General features: G+C 43.3%; 1 protein-coding gene across 4 annotated transcripts in view; it reads left to right on the forward strand.

Moving 5' to 3' along the window:
- Positions 1–24,597, forward strand: part of LOC139818162 (bicaudal D-related protein homolog) — a 30,512-nt gene extending 5,915 nt beyond the window's left edge. For all 4 annotated transcript variants that reach the window (XM_071786733.1, XM_071786732.1, XM_071786731.1 and 1 more), the window contains exons 3-7: positions 521–1,047; positions 19,469–19,801; positions 20,488–20,657; positions 21,135–21,456; positions 21,573–24,597. In XM_071786733.1, coding sequence (XP_071642834.1) covers positions 805–1,047; positions 19,469–19,801; positions 20,488–20,657; positions 21,135–21,456; positions 21,573–22,193 — 1,689 coding nt within the window. In that variant the 5' untranslated portion in view covers positions 521–804 and the 3' untranslated portion in view covers positions 22,194–24,597. The remainder of the gene's footprint in view (positions 1–520; positions 1,048–19,468; positions 19,802–20,487; positions 20,658–21,134; positions 21,457–21,572) is intronic.
- Positions 24,598–24,915: the final 318 nt, after the last annotated feature.

A 24,915-nucleotide genomic window follows, 5' to 3' on the forward strand; every position in this document is an offset into this window, starting at 1 on the left:
TACGGATACTTGATTACAGTGAAAGGATATCTTATTGTTTTAGCGATGTATGCATTTCATTTCTGTAGTCTCTTTATCATTAACGTGATAATATGCCAATACTTGCCTGATGGAAATTGTTTCTTCATCATACGACGACGCTTTAATCAAATCAATATTGAATAAAAAATAAAAATAATGATTTTACAACAGTATAATAATAAATTGGGAGCAGAAAATTATATGCACACAATGTTGAAAAATATATATTATATAACTGAACGTTTTATACATTTCTTTAATAATTTATTTAGATATAATACATGTTATAATCTTATCTTATCTTATAAATGCTACATTAGAATAAAAACATATATTCTACAAAGTTAAACTCAGTTCCTCAGGAACTCGGGTTCGTTAGGTTTAGTTCGTTTAATTTCGCTCAGTTCTAATATCGCATCGCCTGATGCACGGCGCGGTGGCGGCGCTTTCGTTTGTCAAACGTAATAAGAGTGAAAAATCTGGAATTAATTGATTTCAGCTAATCAATGGCGCCCGGTAATTTGACGCTGCCCACGCACGTCCGCGCGACGTCCACGAAGGAGAGCCGATCGTGACGACGTCACTGGCATTATCACACCGTGTGTCCGCGTCCGTGTCGAATACATCTGACGTGTTGTTGCCCAAGTGTTCACCTGACGCGGTGTTTCCTCTCCCCCTTTCGTGCCGCACATCGATCGAGAATCGCGAGTTCGTGCCGCGCGAATCGGTGCAGAAGTGACGTTTCGCCGTGCCGTGCCGTGGAAGGAGCGCCAATAATTCGCGATGCTGCCGAAGAAAGACTGTCAGACGGAGCCGTACGCCCTCGAGGACATGATCTCGGATCTCCAGGCGAGGAGGCACTCGCTGGACCACGAGGACGTGGTGCAGGACCCCGCCGAGTTGCTGAAGCAACGCGAGAGGGACCTCGTCCTGGCCGCCGAACTCGGCAAGGCTCTACTCGAGAGGAATCAGGAGTTGACGAAGCAGGCTGAAACCTTGGCCGAGGAGTACTCCGCTAAATTGGAAGTGAGTACATGTACAATTTACATATCGCTTAAAAAAGTTTTGTTTACCTGACACATTCGAATCCATTAGTCCAAGAAGAAGAATAATCTACATGTAGAACGCTCCAAATATAAATGTAGGAAATAATCATTCTTCCTTCAATCGTTAAATATAAACTGATAAATGATAAAATATTAATAAAAAAAATACCGAAGTAAAAATCACTCATTTATGTGAGATGTTGCTAGATAAAAGAGAGATTTATGAAAAAATAAATAATTCAGCGCGTTTTCTCTTAAGTGCGAAATATATATAACTATATACGAGAGCAATTTATCGTCCACGCTTGCAGTTAAGAGATAACGCTTATATAATCTTTTGCTCGGCGTTTATTAGATAAAAAATTAATTAAAAGCGGAGTGCATCGCGCGATTATCCGATTTAACGAGGTGAGTTTTACTTTCGACACGCCTGCGCGGGATTGCAACCTGCTCGTACGAGGAAGGCACCGGTGGAAAAAAACAATATTTTTTAATGGAAAAACTACGCCGTGAGTCTGCTCTGTTTCGCATGTACATAATGCAATCCGTTCGTTGCACGTGCGCAACGGCGCTGCAAAGCTACGGCGTTGCAACCAGCTCGTGCTCCACTTTCGCGAACGTTAATCCTCCTTCCTTCGATTTTAAATCTTATTACATTGCTGCTAGTTTTATGACGAAATAGACGAGGAAACCTGAAGTGACTCACCGACCGCATAAACAAGCAACTCCTTGAGAATCTGTCCACCGCGGCGGCGATTAGGGACGCCGCGAGCCATTTACATCGCCGTGCTTTATCACTACTGCAGCGTGTCGTCTTATCTGATCGATAAAACTGTTAATTGTACGAAGATAAGGAGAAGATAAAACAAATCTCTATCTATTTAAAGTAGATATATATCCTGTGGCATCAGCGAAATATATTTCTCCTGGAATTCTTTCAACAACAAAAATGTCGCACGTGTCGTTTTGTAAGAGCTAAATTGCAAATCTGTCGGTCGATCGTAATCGAAGGCACGGATCATGTCATTTAACGCGTCGTTGAACGCGATGGAAATTGGACTGCATTATCGTGAACTACCAGTCACACTCGTGTCGCTGAAGTAAATGCAGCAATCCGCAAATATATTGAACGAAGGTTTTTCCGGGCATTTACTTTTTTTCAACAATGCGGTGCAACCGAGAAGGCTCGAGAAGCGACGGCGGACAATCGCAAAGTCAAAGACATTTCTAACGTCAACCGGCCGGAAATTTTCACCTTCGTGTTTAACGGACACACAGTCGCTTTCCAACGTTATGCCGCCGCCGCGCCGGCCGGCTGCGGAAAATTTGCTGCCGTGATGTACCTACGCGAGCATGCAGCGCACGCCGATTACATAAGACGATAAATAACGCGGAACTCGATGCCGGAAAGATTGAAAATACATGCTGCGCCTCGTCACGTATGTTCGAGAAACAAGGGACAGACACGTGACAAGATATGCAACCAGCGCGAATTTCGGAAACTAAACACATCGAAAAGACTCTCGTATCAATTCGATAAGAAAGTTACGAATTGTTAACGTGGGAATGGGCGCCTGATTTTTTTGCATAAATGATCACCTGGGATAATTTTTACACAATTAAAAGTCATTATTAATTACAAATTGCATATTTTTTTATTATTCTATAATTTATTAATATTCGAGGACAATAGATTTACTCAACATTGTTTGAAGAAAGTAATTAGAAACCAAAAAAATTATTGTGAGGTGAGCTTCATCTTTTCGATATTGGGGTGTAAAAATCACCCCAAGCGCCCGTTCCCGAATTAATATTATTTGCTAGTATATTAAAACCGAAACATTTTGCATAAGATATATATTAGTGTCCGGTCGAAGCTCTAAATTAATTTAATTAATTGCTCAGAAACTGTCAAGTTTGGGACATTTCCGCCAACATGTCTTACCATATAACGCTCGCTTTCTTGTTCTCCTAATGTGCCACCACTCGTCGCTAGAATAAACGCAATTTCTCTCATTTATATAATTGCCTTTATTTTACGGCTGTTTGCATGTGATTACCTTAAATGTTTCGTTTCCTCTCTCTTTTATGCCTTTCCGAGAGACACGCCGGCATTCGTGGAGCCATCGGGACGGGCCAAGCGAGACGGTTAGGGTTACTCGCGTCCGCCTCAAATACCAGGCTGTTCATTTACCGCCGAGTATTATTATCGCGTTGCGCGTATGCTTTCTTGCGACGGCTATTCTCCCCTCCGCGAAGAGCGAATCGCGAGGAACGAAGGAAAGAAAAGAAGAAAATACAGTGAATAAAGGTCATCGATATAGAAACGTACGGTTTCTCCGCGGATTTCGTCGGAATCGGGCCACGAGACACACAAGTTTGCATTTCAAGTGACCTTTTCTTTCTCTTACAACGACGATTCGTAGGCACAATCGAGATCCTGCCCGCGTCTCGATGGTTTTCGACGAACGAGAGCACACTGTTAAATATTAAAGGATTAAATTTAAACCAATACCTTGAGTTGAATAACAATTTGTTATTTTTAACTACCATGTGCGTCAAAATTTATCATTTTAACTCCATTGATTTAGTTTAATTAATATTGTTTTAGTTAAATCAACGACATATATATATATATATATATTGAGTAGGAACAGAAAAAGACGAAAATTGAGTATAATTTGACACTATACGAATTTAACAGTGCGCGTTGAATTCCGGGAGCCTGTTCAAACAAGAAACGTCGGATCTGCGGGTCCGCTGGAGGCGGCAGTGTGGTCTAGTGGTAGAGTGCCAGACTCGTAATCTGAAGAACCAGGTTCGAGTCCACTAGAACATGGAATTTATTTTCCGAAAGCTGCGCCCTCTGTGCAAGATAGGCCTCTTGTGCGGATCACAAAACTGGGCTCCGTCTTTCGGAAAGAGACGTTAAGCCGTTGGTCCAAAGGATTAACATTATCTGTGATATAACCTTTAAGGCCATTGCTGGCCTTGAATGAAGCATTTTATCATCTTAATTACAAAAAACATGGCCGTGTGTGGCAGTCCTCGTCTACTGATGTAGTAATTATTGCTAATTACTATATCAGCAGATGAGGACTGCCATACACGGCCATGTTTTTTGTAATTAAGATGATAAAATGCAACATTCTGTGATATATATGTGGTGTTAATCCGTTGGTCCAAAGGATTAACATTATCTGTGATATTACCAAACTTTTTATCATTATGCTTCTCTCATAAATTGCGACAGACTTAGCGTAGATTACGGCAGCTCGGTCGCTCGGCAACTAATGCTGTTTACCTAATTGAACTTTCCTCCTTTTGTCCGTGTTGTTGCATTTTCGTACTTGCTCCACGCCGGTGCCATGTTATTTAATTCAAGACCGGTTGGCGCAATCGCGCGTCTTAATAATAATAAGCGCGGTTTCGTGGTGCGGGGCGGCGCGGCGCGGCACCCAGCGTTTCGTACACGGACAACGCGATTCCCTACCGACGATCGCGGGGAGCCACGAAAGCGTGGAAACAAGCCACTTAAGCAACAACGAATGGCCCCGGAGACAATGCCCGGCACTACGCTCTGCCTGCGCCTGCCTACCCACGTATCCCCTATCTTTCCGCGTTCTGCCTGTCGCCTTATTTTTGACCTCCGTGCGGAAGGCCCGCGCCTACCCGTACCCTTTAAATCGGATCTGGACAATTACCCGTTACAGCGAGCACAGCTACTGATGCACTAATTGTGAGACACGATGTGGCAAACGAAAAGGCACGAGCCTTTAATCCAGTCTCTCTGGAGTTAAATGTTAAATATTAATAGTTAGTATTAGTTGAATATTTAAATGAAAACATAGTAGATACACGTAAGTAAAACGCATTAGAAATGTAAGATGTACCGTAAGAAATGGTATGATAATAAGATGTAAGGAGCAACCAGCGGAGATACAATCTTTGATCCACATTTAAATGTTAAAACGAGAATGTAGGACACAGGACGCATGGCCATCACACTGTTAAATTCGTAGTGTTAATTATACTGAATTTGAGTATTTTAATTTAACCATTCCTATATATAGTTCGCCACTGCTCCAACTCAATACGTCGTTAATTTAACTAAACTAATAAAGTTAAAATAATAAATTTTGACACACATGGTAGTTAAAGTTAACAAAATGTTATTTAACTTAAGGTATTGGTTTAAATTTCATCCTTTAATATAATAATAACAGTATACAGAGAAGGAGGAATGGAGAAAAAGCCCGCGATGCTCACAATAGTGTCCCCGCGAGAACTGTGCAGCCGAGAAGATAGCTACCTTCATCCAAATGACTGAAATGACAGTATACGTGACTCCCTTCTTACTTCCGGATATAATTATCCTTTCCGGCGAGAGGACAAATTTCTTCGAACACTCGTGCGGTTGTAACTTATATAAAGGGAAGAGATTATCGGAAAATTCTCTAGCTTCTCGTCTCTTGTATCTCCGAGATCTATTCAGATGTTCTACACATGTTAATAGATTTGCAAATAAAAATCCGCGCTTTCGTATTTGCGTTATTAGTACAATCGTTCTCTCGCTTTTCGAACGACATTTATCTCTATTTTTCCTTTCTCTTCTCGCCAATGTTTGCGAATATTTAATCGCATCGACCGCTATGAGTAACGCTTTTAATTGCGTCACTACGCAAATTTAATGTGCGCGTGCACCTGCTTGACGTCACGCCGTTATCTATGACGCCTCGTCTATGCACGAGCGTGTTTACTCGCGATCACCATTTGAACGCACGTTGCGTGCGTAAAATATTAAGCGTGAAGGCGATAGCACGTTCCAGACCGAGCGCCGCAGGCGGGACCATCTAATGCTTCCGGTTTCGTCTTTAATTAAGCTCGCCACGCTTGTATATCGGAATAATCGCAGTCCCTTATACAACTCGAATCGGTTGAAAGCATCGCGAATCATCGATGGAACGTACACGTTTCCTCTACCGATCGGTTCCTAACCATTTCGACTCGATATTCAGTTACGCCGGACGGTAAATTATGAGCGTGTATAATTAATGAGTCGCACGCGAAACATCGATCATGCACGAATTTTCTTCGCGTAGAATCGTTAGCAATTGTCGCCCCGGATTTGACATCTTCGTTGATAAATGTGCGACTGATTTAATTAGCGACACTTTCCTAATCCTATATATATATAATTATTATTATTTACATACATATAAATGTCTAATTATATTATATAATATAATTATATTTATTCAATAAAAATCCGACTGGAACGAAAATATTTAATAAATCCTCATTAAATGTTTCAGACTGGAGAAAAATCAATTTGTTTTGTTAAATTTGCTTGAAATCGTACTTATATTCAAAGGGAAACTTAGAGAGCTGCGTATTACCGCTTTCCTATCACTTGATTTACGATCGCGATAATTACCGCGCGGACAGACCGTAGCTCATTTGCGGTCGTCATCTATCACCGAGCAAAACCTTCGAGAGTCTCAGTCTAAGCTGGCGATCAAAATTCATCAAAATTACACTTTCATCTTTACGCGCGTGCTTTTGCGAGGCGAGAAAAGAAATGGGTCGCGATCGCGAGTCGTAACGAAAGCCGAGCCGAGTCGGGTGGTGTGCGCTCGCGATTGTATAATTGGTCGTCTGAAAGCGGACTGCTCGGCAACCGATTCGCGCCGCAAGGCGTTAAAACGCGGGTCTTGTATATGCAAGCGTGCAAACGCGGCGCTCAGGAGAGGCTGCGGCGCTTCTTCGCGCTTTGAGAAAGCCGCCGAAGTTTCGCACGCCTCTCTGCACCGCGTCGACCTGGGAATCGGCGGCTCGTCCGCGGCAAAAATCGAGATCACCCATTAACCTCGAGAGATGCAAGCGTGCTAATTAAGCGCGGAACACTTAATTAGACTGTCACGGTCGACATTGGCTTGTCCCGCGCTTGAATTCGAGGGCGAGAGAAAAAAAGATTAGCATTACATTGATGAGGTATCTTCAGAACGGCAGATTATCTATAATTTTTCTGAAGTGCTTTGTCTTGATTGTTTGATATTTTTCGATGAATGCACAGAGAAAAAGAATATTCTTGATTGAAAATATAATCTTTAATTTTAACGTGGAAATCTTGAAATGAGATTATATTGCGTTGAACGAAGAAAACTTGATTGAAGTCATTATACATATAGTTTAACCAAGAAAAAAATGTTGAAATAAAAAGTTGAAATTTTTATAAGAAAATTATAGTGATTTTGCTTATATACGAAGCAATCTATATCTTATAAGAATTTCAACTTTTTATTTCAACATTTTTTCTTGGTTGAACTATATAATGACTTCATTCAACCAAGTTTTCTTCAACCAAGTTTAACGCGATATAATCTCATTTCAAGATTTCCACGTTGAAACTAAAGATTTTTTCAAATTATGAATATTTTTTTTATCTCTCTGCAGGTATCAATTATTATCCAAAATCTCAATCAAAATAAATAAATACGTCATGCATGCAATCTATGACAAGTTTTAAATTCTTACCTGAATAATATTTTAAATGCAATTATTAACAAACTTTTAATTGAATACGATTAAACGTGTTAAATAACGCCCGGCTAGATACTATAGTATACTCTTTTTTAGCGAATCAAAATTCGCGTTGACCGAATCAAGTAAATCTCGCGTACTTTACGCTATTTTGAAACTTCCTGTTTCGAGTCACAAAATCGAGAAATTAACGTATACGATTGCGCGATTTACGCAAAACGAATGATTTCTGTTTGTCTACAAAACACGGTGAGTGCCTTTCGTTGGCGACTCATTAATCGTACGCGACACGAAAATAATGCCTTACATCACGTTTAGCGAGTCATTCGTAAGAGAATGTCAAGATGCCGCTCCTAAAAAAATGTTCAAAGTATGATGTTGCGATTGGGAATCGATATAGTGTGCGTCGTCTAGACGGATGCGCGGAAATACTTATTGTTAGGGTAAGAAGAGGCTGCAAATCCAAATGTGTTATTTTAGTTGAAGCTTCTTACACATTTTTTGCTGTTTTAAATCACGTCATGTAAAAAGAAACATGTGAAAAGAGCTTCAGTCGAATGTGTCATTTCTTAGACGTTTATGCGTGCAAAAATAACACACTTGGATTTGCAGTGTGCGCTCATTCGCTCATCAACAAACTATTGCGAATTTTGCGAAATGGTACATGACTCTTCTCATCAGTTTAGTTAGTTTTATCAATCACCTTTCTGATGTCGATGGTTTGTCAGAAGCTGGGTTTCAATTTTTAATCATCATCGAAGAAGTTACCTTTTTCCTTTTTCGAGAAATTAATCGAATTTCCCTTTTTCTTTAACGACACTAATACAGCTCAAGATCGAGCCAAAGCCTTCTGAAGTTCGGCTTTCTTCAAATCCGAGGCCTCTCTTCTGGTTTCTTAACAATATAAATTTTTAACGGAGGTTGTTAGCAGGTTGTTTCCAATGAACGGTGGCAGAATTCGTTATGCAACGAAAGAGCACACAATGGTTCTGGCCGGTGGTCTCGAGCGGAGAGAGAAAACGGAATGTGATGTAAATGAAGTCACGTTCGGCCTATCCTGCACGAGTATTATACGCGTCCCGGAGCTTTCCCAGATATGCCATAACGAGTAAAACGATTTCTCGCATCAGAGCGAAGAAAAAAAGCGCGCGCGAGCCGCTTCGCGACCAGCCGACTATGGGCGCTATGATGGGCCTTGCGAGATAATGCATCGACGCGATGCCCCGAAGGGAAGCGTGGAAAACTTTTTGTCCGTGACTTTTTCCGACGAGGAAAAGTCGCTTTTTTTATAATCCTGCTCTCGGGCGGGCTAGCTCTCGAGTCGTTATCTATTAGCCGTTACACTTCCGCCGTGGCCTTTCGTGCCTCGCATGAGCGCCTGCGAAAAGGAAATTCGTTCGGTCACGAAGTTCGAGGATTTCTCTTTGTGTCAGGAAACGATATCCTGTCTTTCTCCTTTCCTCCGCGGCGCAACGAAAGTCGACTGCGAATGATAGGACATTAGACATTAGCAACGAGATATTTGCGATTTAATTTCGATTTCACGCGATATTCAGCTTCTTCTCAATTTCTTAGCTTTCGCGTAACGTATATCTAGTTGTTATGTATATCCTGTATGAATTTAACACGCAAAAATTGTTAGAAAATCGGGAGAAATGTAGAAACGTATGGGAGTTTCGCGGCATAAGATTGCTCCATTCCGCGTCGGGAAACCGTTATCGTCTAGATTTCTTTCCCGAAGCACCCTGACCCAGTTCGTTCTTCAGGCCGGGTTCCAGGCCGTGAAGCGAGCACTGCGGTCCGTATCGGTATGCAATAATAGTCCGCAGCCACGCAGGGCTAATTGCAGAAGCGCGAATGAAGAAGCCAGAGGCGGTGCGGCGCGGCGCGGCCGGCGGTCGGAAAACGACGAGCGGGACCGCGCGCGAAGCGTACCGGAAGGCCTCGAAAAAAGTAGACCGTTAGGCCGAAAACCCCTCGAGAAACGTTCTACCCTCTTTACTCTCCCCTGCGTTCTTGTTTAGCCGCGTGACCGTACAATGGGTTCGCGTTTACAAAGTCGTCGGCTGTGTTGCGCGATTGTCTCGTACGGTTGCGCGCGGCGAGACTACTTTTTCCACGTTTTATTCGGCGTCGACACAATAGCGGAGAATTGTTATACTTATCTTGCTTTGTGTCTCCTATTTTTTTCTTCAAAGTAGGATTAGAAAGGCGGAATAAATCGCTCTTCGTTAGTATTAACAAAATGAGAGGCCAACTCATTGTCAGAAAAAAGTCACTTCACCCCTTTCTCATGCACCTTAATCCTCAAGTGTAAAATAAATGACATTTTTATACAATTTTATATTTGGAAGCTATGAGAAGAAATTAAATGTTGGAAGAAAGTGCAATTAAAAAAAGCTTCATGTCATACACTGTTAAATTCGTAGTCAAATTATAGACTAAATTTGAGTAATTTTTAATCATATAGGTCATCATCACTTTTTCTACTCAATATCTCGTTAATTTAACTAAATCAATGAAGTTAAAATAATACTGTTTTGTATTAAAATAATACTGTTTTGTATTAAAATAATAAATTTCGACACACATGGTAGTTAAAAATAAAAAATTGTTATTTAACTTAAGGAATTGATTTAAATTTCATCTTTTATAATATTTAACAGTATCAACATCCTCGTAAAGGGTGATTTTTCCTGACTTTTCAAGTGTTGCGTCCAATCGACAACCATCCGACCGCAAACAATGCGGCACCAGAATGTCACGATTGTTTCTAATGTGTCGAGGTTTCTAATAGCTACTCGCGCGTTTAACGTATCCCCCGGGGCACTCGGTCAAAGAAATTATCTCAAACGCCGGTACTTAATTGCCGTGTGATCGTTCCCCGAATCGTAGAAAGTTCAAATCCCGAAATCAAGATATATGGCTTTTCGTTCACCGAGAATCTACGATTTCCCGCTTCCTCTCGCGCTTTAAAAATAAGATAAGGTGAGATTAACTCGTTAAGCAACTCGAGCGGCCACGGTTCTAATGCAAATAGCTATCACTTCAGGAAACAGACGCGTAATATATAATCGCCTCTGGCCCGTAATCGGAAGGTTAACACTTGGGTACCGTTAAGCGGCGATTAGAGCGATTGTTATCCCCCCCCTCTCGCTGCCTTCTCAGGCTCGCTTTTCCTCAATGCAAAACACCGGAACGCGCCGTGGAGGAACTTTGTCGGCGAAGAACTCCGTTTCCGTACTGTTAAACACCGATCTGAAGTTCACGCGATCGTTACCGTTTCCTTCGTCTGTCGGAGCCGAAACACGAAAAGGGCGGGATGTCGTGAGCGATGGAAACCCTCGCGCGCAGGTGAAATAGGAATCGGCGTCGCGACGCTAGGCACCGTTGTCGTAAGGTGCGCGAGAAACAGAACGACAAAGCTGGAGATCAGCCGAGATTAGAAATCCGCGCGCGACGCGCCGTTACGGGAGCTGCGAGCGATACTCCTCATTGTTCGCAATTGCATCTCGTCGCGACGTGTCTCCGCGAGCGAGGGAAAGAATAACGGAGTTCCCGACCGCGCGTGCACGCGCACCCACAATAGCCGGTTACATCGCCGTTGTCTCACCGCGTCTCGCCGTCTTTATTTCTCTCGATTACGGACGGCGAGGCCAACCGTTGAGAGATACAAGCGTTGTGTTGCCTCGATGAGTTTTGCCTTTCGACGCGACTTACTTGGGGTTACTTAATACCGAATATATTAGAAGGGAATTGCATTAAACATACCTCCGTGTAATTGGAGAGCAGTGGTATATCTCTATCTCTGGAACCGTATCTTATTTCTCTCCGGGGTTCTCTCTGTTTTGAATGGATCTTATCTTAATAGGAAGATCATTTATAAGGCTTAATTACGCGCGGCGCGGCTCAGGTCTTGCGTTACCGGTCGGTTTCCCGAAAAATAGCCTTCTTTCTTTCCACCCTCGGGAAAGCTGGCGTTTCGGTTTCTACACCGAGCAGTGTCGCGTTTGCGGTTTGACATACGATATTTCATCTCATTCTCCGCGCGACTCCGCGGTTTACCGCTTGAGAATGGATGACGATGTATGTATATATTTTTGCCCGCGACTGGGACAATGGCGGAGGACTAACCAGACTCTCTTCCGTTTGCAATTCCCTCGATTTTCCGCGGCACGACTGACCCGATTTTTCTCCCGCTGTCTCCCGCGCTTGAGTAATATATTATTCCACGCGCGCGCGGAAAGTAAGTCGCGCGATGAGAAAAATGCATATGCGCGCACCCGACAATGCGCGGCTGGCAAATTACACGCCGGGTTATCGCTCGTAATATTATATTATTGCGTCTCTGAGTGCCTCATTAACGTAGATCGTCGTTTAATTAAATATCATATGCCGGCAGAGAGTTTCAGCTCGCATGGTCTCGTTGAGTAACGCGAGCGCGTCGCGGCGATCAAAATACATACGGGGATGACGTGCTAATGAACGATATTCGACGCCAGCAGCCAGCGCGTCGAGGAACCGTCAGCCGCTTTCGCAACAGATGAAAATTTAACCCGTAAAATGCGGAATACCGCGGCGGAATCGCGCATTTTTATCGCCGTCGTTGCATTCGTGACGACGTAACGCAACAGCTGTTAACCCGTTTATATAAAACTGGACTGTTCTAGGCCAGGAATTTCCTACTTTACTGCGAAATCGTCGCCGCCATCTGTTCTGCCGTTCGATTTTAAAACGTAGCAAACAGAAAGCGGGACGGTCGAGCTTAAAAATGTACGAGAAAGAAGGTAAAGGTACAATTTTTCTTCCACGACACTTGAATATTTCCATTTGGTGCCGGACGTTTCTTATACGCGATCGCGTGATTGCACATTCGAGAGATCTCGGCCGTCGAATTCGCGCGAAAGTTTCCCCGCTATCGAACAGATGTTGGCGATTTGCTCAGATCGGCCCGATAAGATAAGGCTTTTATCTCTTGTTGAAGTGTACAAAATTTCCGACGGCTTGGAGAGGAGAATAGCCTTGAGATACTTACGAAAGTGCAAACCGCGCGCGAATTTCGTTGGTCAACGCGGCGATTTAACCGTGACTCGCGGTGAGTCACGCGTCACTTTTGCAAACTCATAATAATGACCGTGTTTACCGGCGGACTGATTAAATTAATTAACGCTTTACATCCCGGGCACTCGCGTAACCCACTCCGTGTTAATATCTTTAATCAAATAGCCGCTAACGATCTGTCGCATTTTTTTACATAATTACTCAAGGTACAGTTTCACGACTGCATGATTAATGTCTTAATCGTTATACTTTTAGCGTCTTTAACCGTATCACTTGTCAGAATTATTCATCGCATCGGTGCTAATTGGCTGCGTCGCCGTGTAATACGTTCTACGTTGCTGTCTTGCGGAACGAAAAATCGTTAAAAATCTGCGCAGTATAGAGACTAATTACCTTTCTTTATCTTATTTCGTTATTTGGCCCGACAGAAATACTCCTCGCGGATTTAGCTGTTATTAATTAACAGCTAAGTCACGTACGCGTACGCTCGTTGATAACAGCGATATTCGTATTGTAATTACCACGGAGATATTCCAACGAACGCTCCACGCGAAAGCTTTACAGTCGATTGCTTTACCGTTGATTAACGCTAACTGTAACTAACCGCATTATATTGCAGTTAGTTGCGATCTAGAAACGGATAAGGAATTGTAAGTCGGACTTCGTTAACTGGACTCTCGATATCGCAAAGAACGTTTAATATATTTACGTATATAATGTATATAATTATCGAAAATTGCTAATTTGCGAGATTGAATCGTATAATTGCCCGTCACGAATCGCTTGTTCTCGCTGCCGCGTCTTTTTTTTTTAGTCACGTTGCTGGTTATCACGACAAGGTATTCCCAAACACTTCACACCTGACAGCCGTGGCTTTATCGTAATTAGCGTGTATCATCAAACCGCGTTTTAATTACGGCCGTATGTTCGTGCATACGGCCGGCGGAAGATCTAGGAGAAAAAACCGGCTTCACGACTCGTTACGATGATGATTGCGCCTTGCATTTCCGTCCGATCGCCGTGTACAGCTCGCCTTTTTTTTTATAACTTCCGCGGCCGAATGTTGGCGTGCCTTTATTAACGAGAGTGTCGTAAGAACCGCTACTTAATCAGCATTTTCGCCACTCGTTAAGTAAAATTGCGTAACGCGAGTCCGGCACGGACTCCGTGAGAGACTTTATCACGGTTCGCCAAACATTGGATAATATAGGTATCTCGCATAGGTTTTTGGTCGAACCGTTTTCCGCAGTCGAACGGGTAGCGGACCCCGGAATTGCTTTTACATTTGCGTAAAACAACACATGCGTGACAAGATATTTAATTGTGCAAAACAACCATCGCGATAATTAATATTATTCTGTTTCGAGAAAGCATAAATCAATGTCCACGTGTAACATATAAGAGAACTGTATTTTTATCTTATAAAAATATACGAAGAAAATAATAAACCATTCTTGATTTATCAGAGACTGGAAAATAACGGATAAAATTAAATAGAATTAAATTAGTGAAAGGTGTAATAAGTGAAATTAGTTTAATACACACATTTAAATTAAATATTTTCCACTGGCACGTTAGTAATGGGAAAATCAATTTTCTCTCTCGTTAAAATATGAATCAATCTCCAATTTTTAATATTTTATACCGCATCAAGAATAAAATATTTCAACAATAGTCCTTAGAATTCATTCGGTTTTGCAGCCTTTGGTCAAAATGAAGTAGGACGCTTAATTAGATCACTATAGGCAGCAATAACCAATAACCCTCGCGTGCATTCACCATCGCGTCGTCCGCCGCGTTCCTCGCGAATATAATTAGCGGCGGCTTTTCCCTGGTAGATCGAAAGAGATGAATAATAAATTCGACGGCGCTTCGTAACAGCCGCTTCCTCGGCAAAGAATAGCCGACGGGGAATTTTCTCCCACGCACGCGATAATGGAATCGATTTAGCTGGGTGCACCGATCCAATTAACTCGCTCCTTTGCGTCGTCACGGCCGATAAACGTGCCGCGTGAAAAATTACGCAACCTTTTAACCGCGCGCGATTGTCGCTGATTTCTTCACTCTCGTTCGCGCATACGGATTCATCCGCCGATTGCGGCTTTGCGCGATTGTGCCAATTACACACATCCACTTTCACTGATCGATTTAATAATCCGATCAGGCTGGCGAAGGAGTGCAGAGAAATGAAAAAAATTCAAAGCGGAGTTACGATGGCGATCTCGAATGGATTTACGACACGAGATTTGTTTTAAGAATTGAATTGTCAAAATTGAATTGAGAATTGAGAAGGTGACGGGACGAATTTTTTGCCAAGAAGCCAAGCTGGAGAACTTACATCATTTTCTGTATTTTCTGTATCGTTGCATTATTAAAAATCATCTAAAAAATTTCGGATCTCCTTTCTCTTCTTTTTTTCGAAATATCGCTCAGAATCGATGCGGTTTCTTTACGAGAGACGATCTTATTCCGATCGTTCCGCCCCGCGTTAGGTTTTTGCTGGATATACGTTCGTTCCACCACGTAACGGATGGACCCGGTTGCGCCAGCTCGCGATCACCGCCGGACTCGTCACAGGCCATTGCCTCGCGATTACGGACCTCCCTACCTTCGCCTTCTACGCCGCTCCGTCCGATTGCACGCGTTCGGCATTATCGTTTTCTTCGAGGGAAAGTGAACGAAGTGCGACGCAATAATGCTTGCGCGCCGGTCGGCCTGGCCTGACCGGCCGCAACGCTGCCCGGTGAATATAATGGTGATTAATTTCGCGATTATCCGCGAAACTTCTTTCTTCCCACGGTCGCCGCGACCCATCCTCCGGGATGGCATGCCAACGTACGAAAAATCCCGGCGGCGCTTCGGATGTGCTGTCTATCGGTGAGACTCAATGATCAATTTGTTGAAATTTAAAATAGGGGTTGTGAGAAAATGATGACCGATACATGTGATAAATAATTCATAAATAAAGTACGGTCGCGCAGCTATTTCAAACTTAATAGAAAATATTTTATTGGCATTTGACATTGAGCTTGAAATTTTTTTACTCCATTTGCCGTCCGGCCGTTTCTCAAGAATCTCGGTTTCGAGGCATGTCTTTCCCTTTCTTTATAGAACGGAATAGCAGTCTGGCGGCGCAGAAAACGACGAGGGGGGAGGGGTTGTCTCTTAAGCCGCACGTTGGCAGGCATTTGCGCTACGGTGGTCTCACTCGTCCTACCGTGTAATTAGAATCGAACGCGGGCCGGAGATCGGCGTGTTTTGCAATAAGAGCGAAATATCCGTTTCGCCGCGATCGCGCGACTTTACGACGGCAAACGAAAGTTTCAGAACGGCTCGAGACGGTGCTCTAAATCAGGTTTCGCTCTTTTATCTGTAACATTTAATGTTTACGTAACTCCAGTTTAAAATGCGAAATTTAATTTAAGAAAGAACTTTTTACAAGTACAGGTAAATTAAAATGCAAAAAATTGCACATTTTAAAAAGATGTCTTACGAATGCATAAACGGTATATATAATTCGTGACTAATTAAGAGCAAGAAGAAGTCAGCGCCGTATGACTCTCTCTCTCTCTCTCTCTCTCTCTCTCTTTCTTTCTCTCTCTTTTGATCGTTTTTAAAAGTTAATAAAAATATCTATTTCTCGAAGGTATTTGAATATTACGCTGGATATTTATAGCGCGTAGACACGAAAAGCACGAAGCTGACAGGGCCGACTAAAAATCGAACAGTAATATATCCATGCCAGTCGCAGTTTCTCGCGATGATGTATATATGGTCGCAATTTACTGAATTTTTATTTCACGGGATATGATGCCATGTCATCATTCCTATCATCGATGCTGACGCGCTGTCCTCGGCGTTTTGCAACAACGGGACGAATGGAAGATTGAGAATCGGACAGGAGAGTCGTGAGTCACGACTCCGGGATCGTCTCCGCTTGCCAACGGCATTAAATCGCTGTTTAAAAAGACACAACTGTCTGCAATTACTCGCGTTCGCGTGCGGCGGTATTTTGCAAATTGCAGACGCAACCGGTCCGCCGATTGGCGAACCATCGCTAACAGCGTCACGGATGTGTGACTCATTGCCCGTCGTCAACAAATAGATAGCACGGTCGATAGCGTTTAAGCAAATATAACGGTATGATCGGGCTCGAGCAGACAAGGGCGCGGATCGTGAGTCTCGTAAGTCGCCTATATATTCAATCTCCCTCGCGTTATAAAGCCCGTCAGAAACTTCTGCGTCAACTTTTGCGCTCTATATCGGTATACCGATCTAGTATATTTGGTAATGGCACTTATGATCTAAATAAATACCGAAGCGCTTCCAAATTTACCCGACAACTCACAGCCTCGAGTTGTCGGCCGTTTCGAAATCGCTTTTGCATCTTGCATGCACCACGAGCAGCTCGGCCGCGGAGGAAGCGACGTCCGAGGGGCCGAAAAAATCTCCGTCCGAGTTCGAGTGTGACTCATCACACTCGAGAGATTTCAACGCGTGTGTTTCCGCGAGCACCGGTATTTCTGGCTGGTGGCGTATTTGTGTTACAACGCGCAAAAACTGCACAACTGGACTGGAGCGACGCGACGGCGTCATCTCGTTGCACGGAGAACGCGATGTCGGAGATATGTGATTCATATCATGTCCAAGTCATATAGAGCCTCCTTAGATGTGTAGATATATATGTAACGTTCTTTCTTGACAGATCAATTAAAATCGATTGGATCAGCAATGACTTGATTTCTGCAAACAACTTGTCTTAATCTCGACTACTTCGTCTCGTGTTAAAATATAAGAAATGAATATACATTTTTAATTTACATCTTATGTACGTTTTTCAACTTTCCTTTTTCTATATTTTTGCAAATACCGAGTCTGTAATGACGCAAGTTTGTATCCTTCTGACGCAAGATATTTTTGTGCGGATATCAATTAGAGGAATTGCAATTCAAAATTAGACATGACGCATAATTTGGATAATATAAGATATTGAGATTAGTTGGCTTTAAATTGTTTAAATGATTTGCGATTAATCGGTATCTGGATGGCCAAATATTGTTGATTATCGGGATGTTCTGATAAAATTAATTATTCGAATCGCGTATACCCGGAAAAGTTTCTTGTCCCGCCCTTCATCGTCAAATATTGTGTCTATTGTTCGTTGGCTTTCCAGGGACTTTGGGGATCGGTGAACTGTAGACCTGCGGGCACATGCTGGCGATCGGTCGATGAGTAACCATAGGAAACCAAGGCCGTGCTTTCCAACTCGATATACCTCACCGATATCGAACCCTCTTGTGCGCGAAAACACGTTGTTTTCTATGATATGTTTTACATATTTCGTTTGACAATCGAAAGTAACTTGGAGATTTATCAGTTTTTGCTGGATAATAAAGCATTCAAACTTTATCTTATACTATATTTAAAACGAAAGTATGACATAAGAGTTCAGTGCTGTCAATACTGATCTACAACGTCATTTTGTCGTAAATATTTAACATTAGCTTGAACCCGAATGATTTGAACCTGAGCAATAATTAAATCATGATGCGCTTGTTATCACAACGATACTTTATCATTAGAGTTAGACTGCATCTGCGTTAATCATGCTTTATCTTATCTTATCGTTATCGATCGTTTCATGCAGGAAATACTTAATCATGATTGTAACACGATATGTGCTGATCCCAGTTCGCGATTACGGTGTCACGAACACATTCAACAATATACTGAAATCGACGAATGTTGAAAGAAAACAATCAGAATTATTTAAAAAACGAATCATCGACAAAGAGAAGAAATAAAGTTATTATCTCCGTACTTTTATGGGATCTTATTACACTCCGTAACACGATTGCGCAATGTCGCTTTTTTTATTACGGCTAATTAACAGGATTGCCTTACTTAAATGGAGTTAATTAACGCTAACGCTTCATTTAGAATCCGCCCGCGTTTTTCGATTGTTACGTTTTATTACCGGCGCTGCGGAGCGCGTTATCGAGCATCAGGTTGAGAAACTCCACGTGGGAACAAAGCGATTCGCGTGTATGGCCATCGCTTTGCCGTGTGTGCCCGCAACGAAACCAATTCTCGCGTCGTGTCCTTTTGTTACGCACAGAAGCATCGTGTTCGCACCTTTGTCTGCGGAGATTTTTCCAGACGATCTTATACGCCAAAGTATAAATATTTCAATACTTCTTCTCTCATTCTCTCTCTCTCTCTCTTTTTTAATTCCGATCTCCTTCTTCATATTTGCAATCTGCTTCTCTTTGTTCGCTTTAATCCGCGGTAATTCGATAATTAAAAAAAGAAACGCTCGAGACGTACTTTTTTCTTACTTCATCTTGGAAAGCGTCTGGTCTTTAAAGAAAAGGAAAGTGAGGTAGTTGGCTAAACGGTCAAATTGTGCGTCTAATTGTATGTTAATAAATTTGTAAGCTCCTTTCACCGAGTTCTCAAACTTTATCTATCTGCACCATCTCGATCTCGTTGTGCGTAGGTCTGGACGTTGAGAAAAGTAAATTTATGTGCGCTGACTCACGCCGCGGGTTTCTTTTTTTCTTCTCGGTTCACCGAATGACGTTTGCGCACGATGTAAGACGTTAGTTTCGTGAAAGGAATAAACCATCAGCGGGTCTTTGTGCCAGGATCCTTTTAAATGCTAAAATGACGTTTCGGAGCCGAGGTCGCGGAAACTTGCGTCGTTCGAGTCGGCGCAGGCACGAAATTATTCGAAAGACATAATTCATGGTATCGCGATCACTAATCACTCCGAAACACGCTCTTTTTTTGCGCAGAGTTTGGAGCAGGAAAGGCACCTACTGCGAAGGAGACTCGAGGAGGCCAAGGATGAAAGCGAGGCGAGGGCCTTGGAGCTCCAAGCGGACGTGGAGACCCTCAGGAGCCAGTTGGAGGAGCAGAATGAGAGGGCGAGGAGAGCGGAACGCGACCAGGCCACCCTCGTCGCGGAGCTGACGGCGCAAAACACGAGGCTGGCCGATCAGCTGAGGGAGGCCGCCAAGCAGGAGGAGCAGTTGCTCGTGGAGGTGAAGGTGCTGAGGGAAAAATGCGCTCTCAGGAACACCACCCTGCAGGATCACGTCAGCAGCCTGGAGATTCTCAGGGACGAGGTATAGACATGAATTTTTAATCACGATCGTATCATACATCATCCAAGGGCGTGCATAATATAACTCCTTTATGCACGTGAAAACTTGATTTATTTCCCTCTATTCGTTAATGTTACGAGTTTTTCTTGCCGCGGTGTTTCCTTCTCGCCTAATTGATCTACCGCGTGGAACGGAAACTGTCGTTATTAATGATTATCCATCGGAAGCCGAATGCGGTTCTCAGGCGGGGCTGGCATGGAATAATTTGCAGCATCCTTTTTATTATAAAAAGGAAGCGCGGTAATCGTTGCTCGTGTTCGCACGTGAATTTATGCGCACAATCTCTGGGAAAATTCTATCATCGAATAAAAATGAACGTGACCCTCGTCGGCGTCGGTCGGCTCGATTTGCCTCGTTCCGTCGATCTTTCACCTCGCCTTGTAATAGCAACCGGATGTCGACTCTCAGGAATCACTCGCGATTTACGTAGGAGGCTTATCGAATTAGAAGTGTACAGAAATAAATCAGTGTAAGATGCATTTCGCGAGCTACGATTACTGTGTTTTAACATTTTGCATTTTATATTACCCGTACACTTTATGTTTCTAATTTTAAATCAAACAAAGAAATGATAGACGAATCGCGATACGAGAAATCATTGTTAGTATGTATCATGCATGTCGTAAATCTCGCACGCGACGTTTCAGGTACAACTGGTATCCGCACAAAGGACGGAGCTAGAGAGGCGGTCCTTGGAGCTGCGCGAGGAGAGGGCCAGGGCGGTTGCGGCCCTCGAGGAAGCCGAGGAGAGAGCCGCGGCCTTGGAGCGACTCGGCCACGAAGCGGAACACCGTGCGAGAATGGCCGAGCAGGAGAGGTCAGAATCCGTGATATGTGGCCATTATGGCCACGGTTAATACGCGGAGACAACGCTCGATTGAACACGATCCACCAACAGTTAAATCTTTCCGGATTCCACATTCCCAAAATCCAACCCCTCGTGACGGTCGCATCTTCACCGAGTAAACGCGGGATATTAAGCGGACAATATCCAGCAAACATCAAGTGATATACAACTTATATAGTTTACTTACATTGCTAGTTATAATTTTCTACTCAACAAATGCACAATATAACGCAGTATAATACATACATTGAATTTACATTGTTGAGTAGGAAATTATAACTAGCATGTAAATTGCATGCTACTTATTGGTGTTTGCTGGCTATCATTCGTCATAATATGGTATTATCTGTTCGATATTATTTTCTGCAGTATCTATTTTGCGCCTACTTTACACATGAGGTCGAAATACGTCGGTCACATATATTGAAACATTCTTATTACCTTCAGGGACGAGCTGGCGTCGGCGTTAGCGGCTATCGAGGCAGAAAGGAGAGCCCGGTCCGGCTCGATACAGAAACCACCGCGATCTCTGCAAGCGGAGATGGAGTGCGAGGAGAACAGCTTGCTCGGGGAACAGGAAGACGGAGGTCTGAAGACGGAAGTGGCGAGGGCGACAAAGCGACTGAGGGAGTTGTGCGCTCACTTGAGACGTGGCGAGGACGACTCGGGTCTGCAAAGCGATTGCGACGAGTCTATGCTGGTGATCAATCTCAGCAACTCCGAAGCAGAAGTGAACACCAACGAACGAGAGAGTCGCCACCCATCGCCAGTGAGTAATCCTCTTTATCGTTTATTTCTTATTACAAGTATATAACGTTAGTTTTAGTTATCTAATCGAACAAACGCCTACGTATAATCTATTTATCCGTCTTATCTTCTTCGCAGACGAATTGTCCAAGTGCGCTGGTAGAGCTGGTCGAGGAGGTCTACAACCTCGCGCTGTCGGGGAGGGGGGCACCAGGAGAATTGGGATTGGCAGTGGAGCTTCACAGAGTGCGGGAAGAACTGGAAAACTCTCGGGAGCAGTGCAGGATACAGGAAGAGGAGCTGAAGCGACGCGGCGACGCCGTTCTGGAGCTGACGAGCAAGTTGAGCGTATGCGAGACTGAATTGCGCGGCGTCAAGGAGGAACGCGACAGGGCGAGGGGCGACATGGAGCATTCCGAGTTGACGAAGGACGAAATCGTGGCGAAGGCTTACAAGGTGCGGGATCAGGCGGTGGCCCGACAGAACAGGGTAGAAGTGGAGCTGGCCAGAACGCGGATAGACATCCTGCAGGCGGACAGTCAGTTGAAGGAGGCGATCAAGCAGAAGGTCGAGCTCAGTCAGCAGCTGGAACAGTGGCAGATGGACATGCAGGCGCTTCTAGACGAGCACGTGCGGAGCAAATTGACCCCGGCCTCGCAGATGGTCGCTACGAAAAACGGCGAGAACTCGGACATGTCGGCGCCGGCCAGGAAGAAGAGGAGCACCGGCTCGACGAAGAAGATGTTCGGTCTGTTTTGACGAAAGTGACGCAGCGCGATGGCTTCGCTGCGTTGAGCTGAGCGATCGCGACTGACGTGGACCTAGACTTCTGATTTCTGTGCAGCCATTAACGGGACGAAGAGAAGATAGCGTGAATTTAGATATATTTACCTTCTCAAGGACCGTTCAGTAGTGCTCAGCCCAGGATCGCCCAGTGGTGACAGTGTTCCAGACATCCTGTGCTCTGCTAAAGCCATCCTAAGTGATGTCACTTGCATCACACACTTTGCGATGTGTGGACAAGCATCTGGACCTAATCTCAAACCAGCGACTTTGTGTTATTAAAATTAGGAGCTCGAGCCAGACTGGACTCGTGCGAATTTCGGGACCTGTCTCGGCATGAACGTTGAAATATCTCGTTGCATGACGCGTGCGAGAAACGTTGCTCACTGCGGGGAGTCTACTACATCGGCGCCGATGCTTATGTCGAAACCGTAATTCGAATTTAAGTGGCGTCGCTCGCGGAAACGGGGACGTCCGACTTTCCACGATTCCTTAACCAGGGAAAGTCGCGGACCGTACTTCCCAAAACGACTCGGCATGCGTTTAATATTATCGCCATCATATTTATCACTTTCGTCTCGATATCCGTGTTTTCTGTCGGCCACTTTTTATCGAGCGGCTCGATCGATGTAATCCGGCGGGCTGTAATCATTATCGTTCTCCTCAGTTCGTAGACTGTTCATGCGAAGAATATTAACGGCATAAAATTGCGCGGCTGATCGCTAATGGAGTCAGCGAGATGGACAAGTCTAATTTATCGAAAAAAAGAGAGTCGTCGTTAATGTTCTCTCAGAAATTAAAGTTCCGTTACGAACGACGTCTTTTCTCCTCGATAGATAAATTTTCGACACGTCTAACTGACGTTTCTAGCTCAGGGAAACCTTTCGCGGACGTTCTCCTAATTTTGCTCTTCTATCGCGTTCCTTCGCTCTCGAAAGATCAGAGGGACCATTGGCTGCGATCGAAATCAGACTGGTCACGGTCTCTTGTTTCACGCGGGGAGATATTAATCGTCCGAAAGGTGACGAAAGAACGCAAAGGTCCCGGGACGTTTAATGTCCCGGCGAGACTGATTAGGGTCGGCAAAGAGCAGCCCGCTTTTTCTCGCGCGAAAACGCGTCCTGTCATTCTCATCATCGTGGAACGAATCGTTCTTCACGGTAAAAAAACGATCTCCGAGTGGAAATTCCTTATTTCGAAACGGACTCGCGATCAGCTCGATAAATAATGAAACGGAGTCACTCGAGTGCTCCCTCGCTCCGTTTCTTTCGCGACGCGAGGAATATCGAATTCCTCTTGATATGAAATATTGTGATACGCTGTGTCTTACGTTAGAATCGTATGTTGTGCGCCTCATAACACGTTGTGGAAGCGTCACTTTTGTAATAAAACGATCGTATTAGAGAATGAGAAATTAAAATAAATTTTTTTTAATTCGCGAAAATAGTAATTTATAAGAACCTGCATTTATTGTGTATAAATGTGTATTTAAAAGTAGCCCTACAGGCTTGGATGACTTTCACTATCGAATTAGCCGACGACGAATAATTACTGTCCGTCCACCGTTCCGTCCGACAGGACCAATGAATTGTTCGCGATACAACGAGAAATAACGAGAGAAGGATAATCAAGCGTTTGGAGATGAAAGTCGATCGATCCAGCCGTGATCACACTACAAATCCAAGCGTGTATTTTTACACGCATGAACGTTTAAACATGACACATTTGACTGAAGTTCTTCTTACATGTTTCTTGCGTATTAAATTAGGTCATTTAATCATATTAAATTGAAAGTTAATACGTTCAATCGTGTTAAATAGTGTGATTTAGAGCCGGTTGTTCCAACCTGTTGGCAAACTATAATTAATAGTTAAATATAGATATGTCTTTGTTCATCCTTTACATTAGACAAAGATAGACATATGATTTAACTATTAGTTAGCTTACCAACAGGTTGGAACAACCGGCCTTTAAACGACAAAAAATGTGTTTAGAACTTCAGCTGAAATAACACACTTGGATTTGCAGTGCATTGATATTTTAACGCGACGATGGTGCAATATCACTGGAATATTTTTACGACGATGATATTAATCGAATCGACGACTGCAACCGGATCCTTAAGGATCTCGCAGATAATTGGTCTTGAGGAGCAACGACTGCGATGCGTTTGATGGCACGTGTGTGATCTTTCACGTGTAGACATTACAGGAACACGCGTGCGTTCATCGCACATAGTAAATAATTTGTACATTAATTTCCTTCTTTTCTTTTTCTTCGGAACGAGCGTACCGTTGAAACTGTATGATAACTGTATGATAATTCTCGATCTGATCAACTGCGACGACGATATTTATTTAATAAAAATCTGTTTTGCGAACATCTTGCGCTTCTATTAGCTCCATTTATCCGTCGACTGATTATCCAATTAATCCTTTGACTGCCATACCATTTTCCTCGAGTGATACTAAAATACCGAAAACCAAGATTCTCGAAAATTAATGAAAGTTTATATAAAGTTTATGACACTGATGACGAATTTCAAGTCAAATTAAAAAATGTTTGTCAAACTTTTATAGCAACTTTTGTAAAACATTTTTTTTCAAATATGATTTCAAAATTATGTTCAACACACCCAAAAACTCTTAAATATACTTTGTTTCAGTCATTAATTCATTGTAAAACTTTAATGTAGCAA

The sequence above is a fragment of the Temnothorax longispinosus genome, chromosome 8 (assembly GCF_030848805.1).
Source record: "Temnothorax longispinosus isolate EJ_2023e chromosome 8, Tlon_JGU_v1, whole genome shotgun sequence".
NCBI lineage: Eukaryota > Metazoa > Arthropoda > Insecta > Hymenoptera > Formicidae > Temnothorax > Temnothorax longispinosus.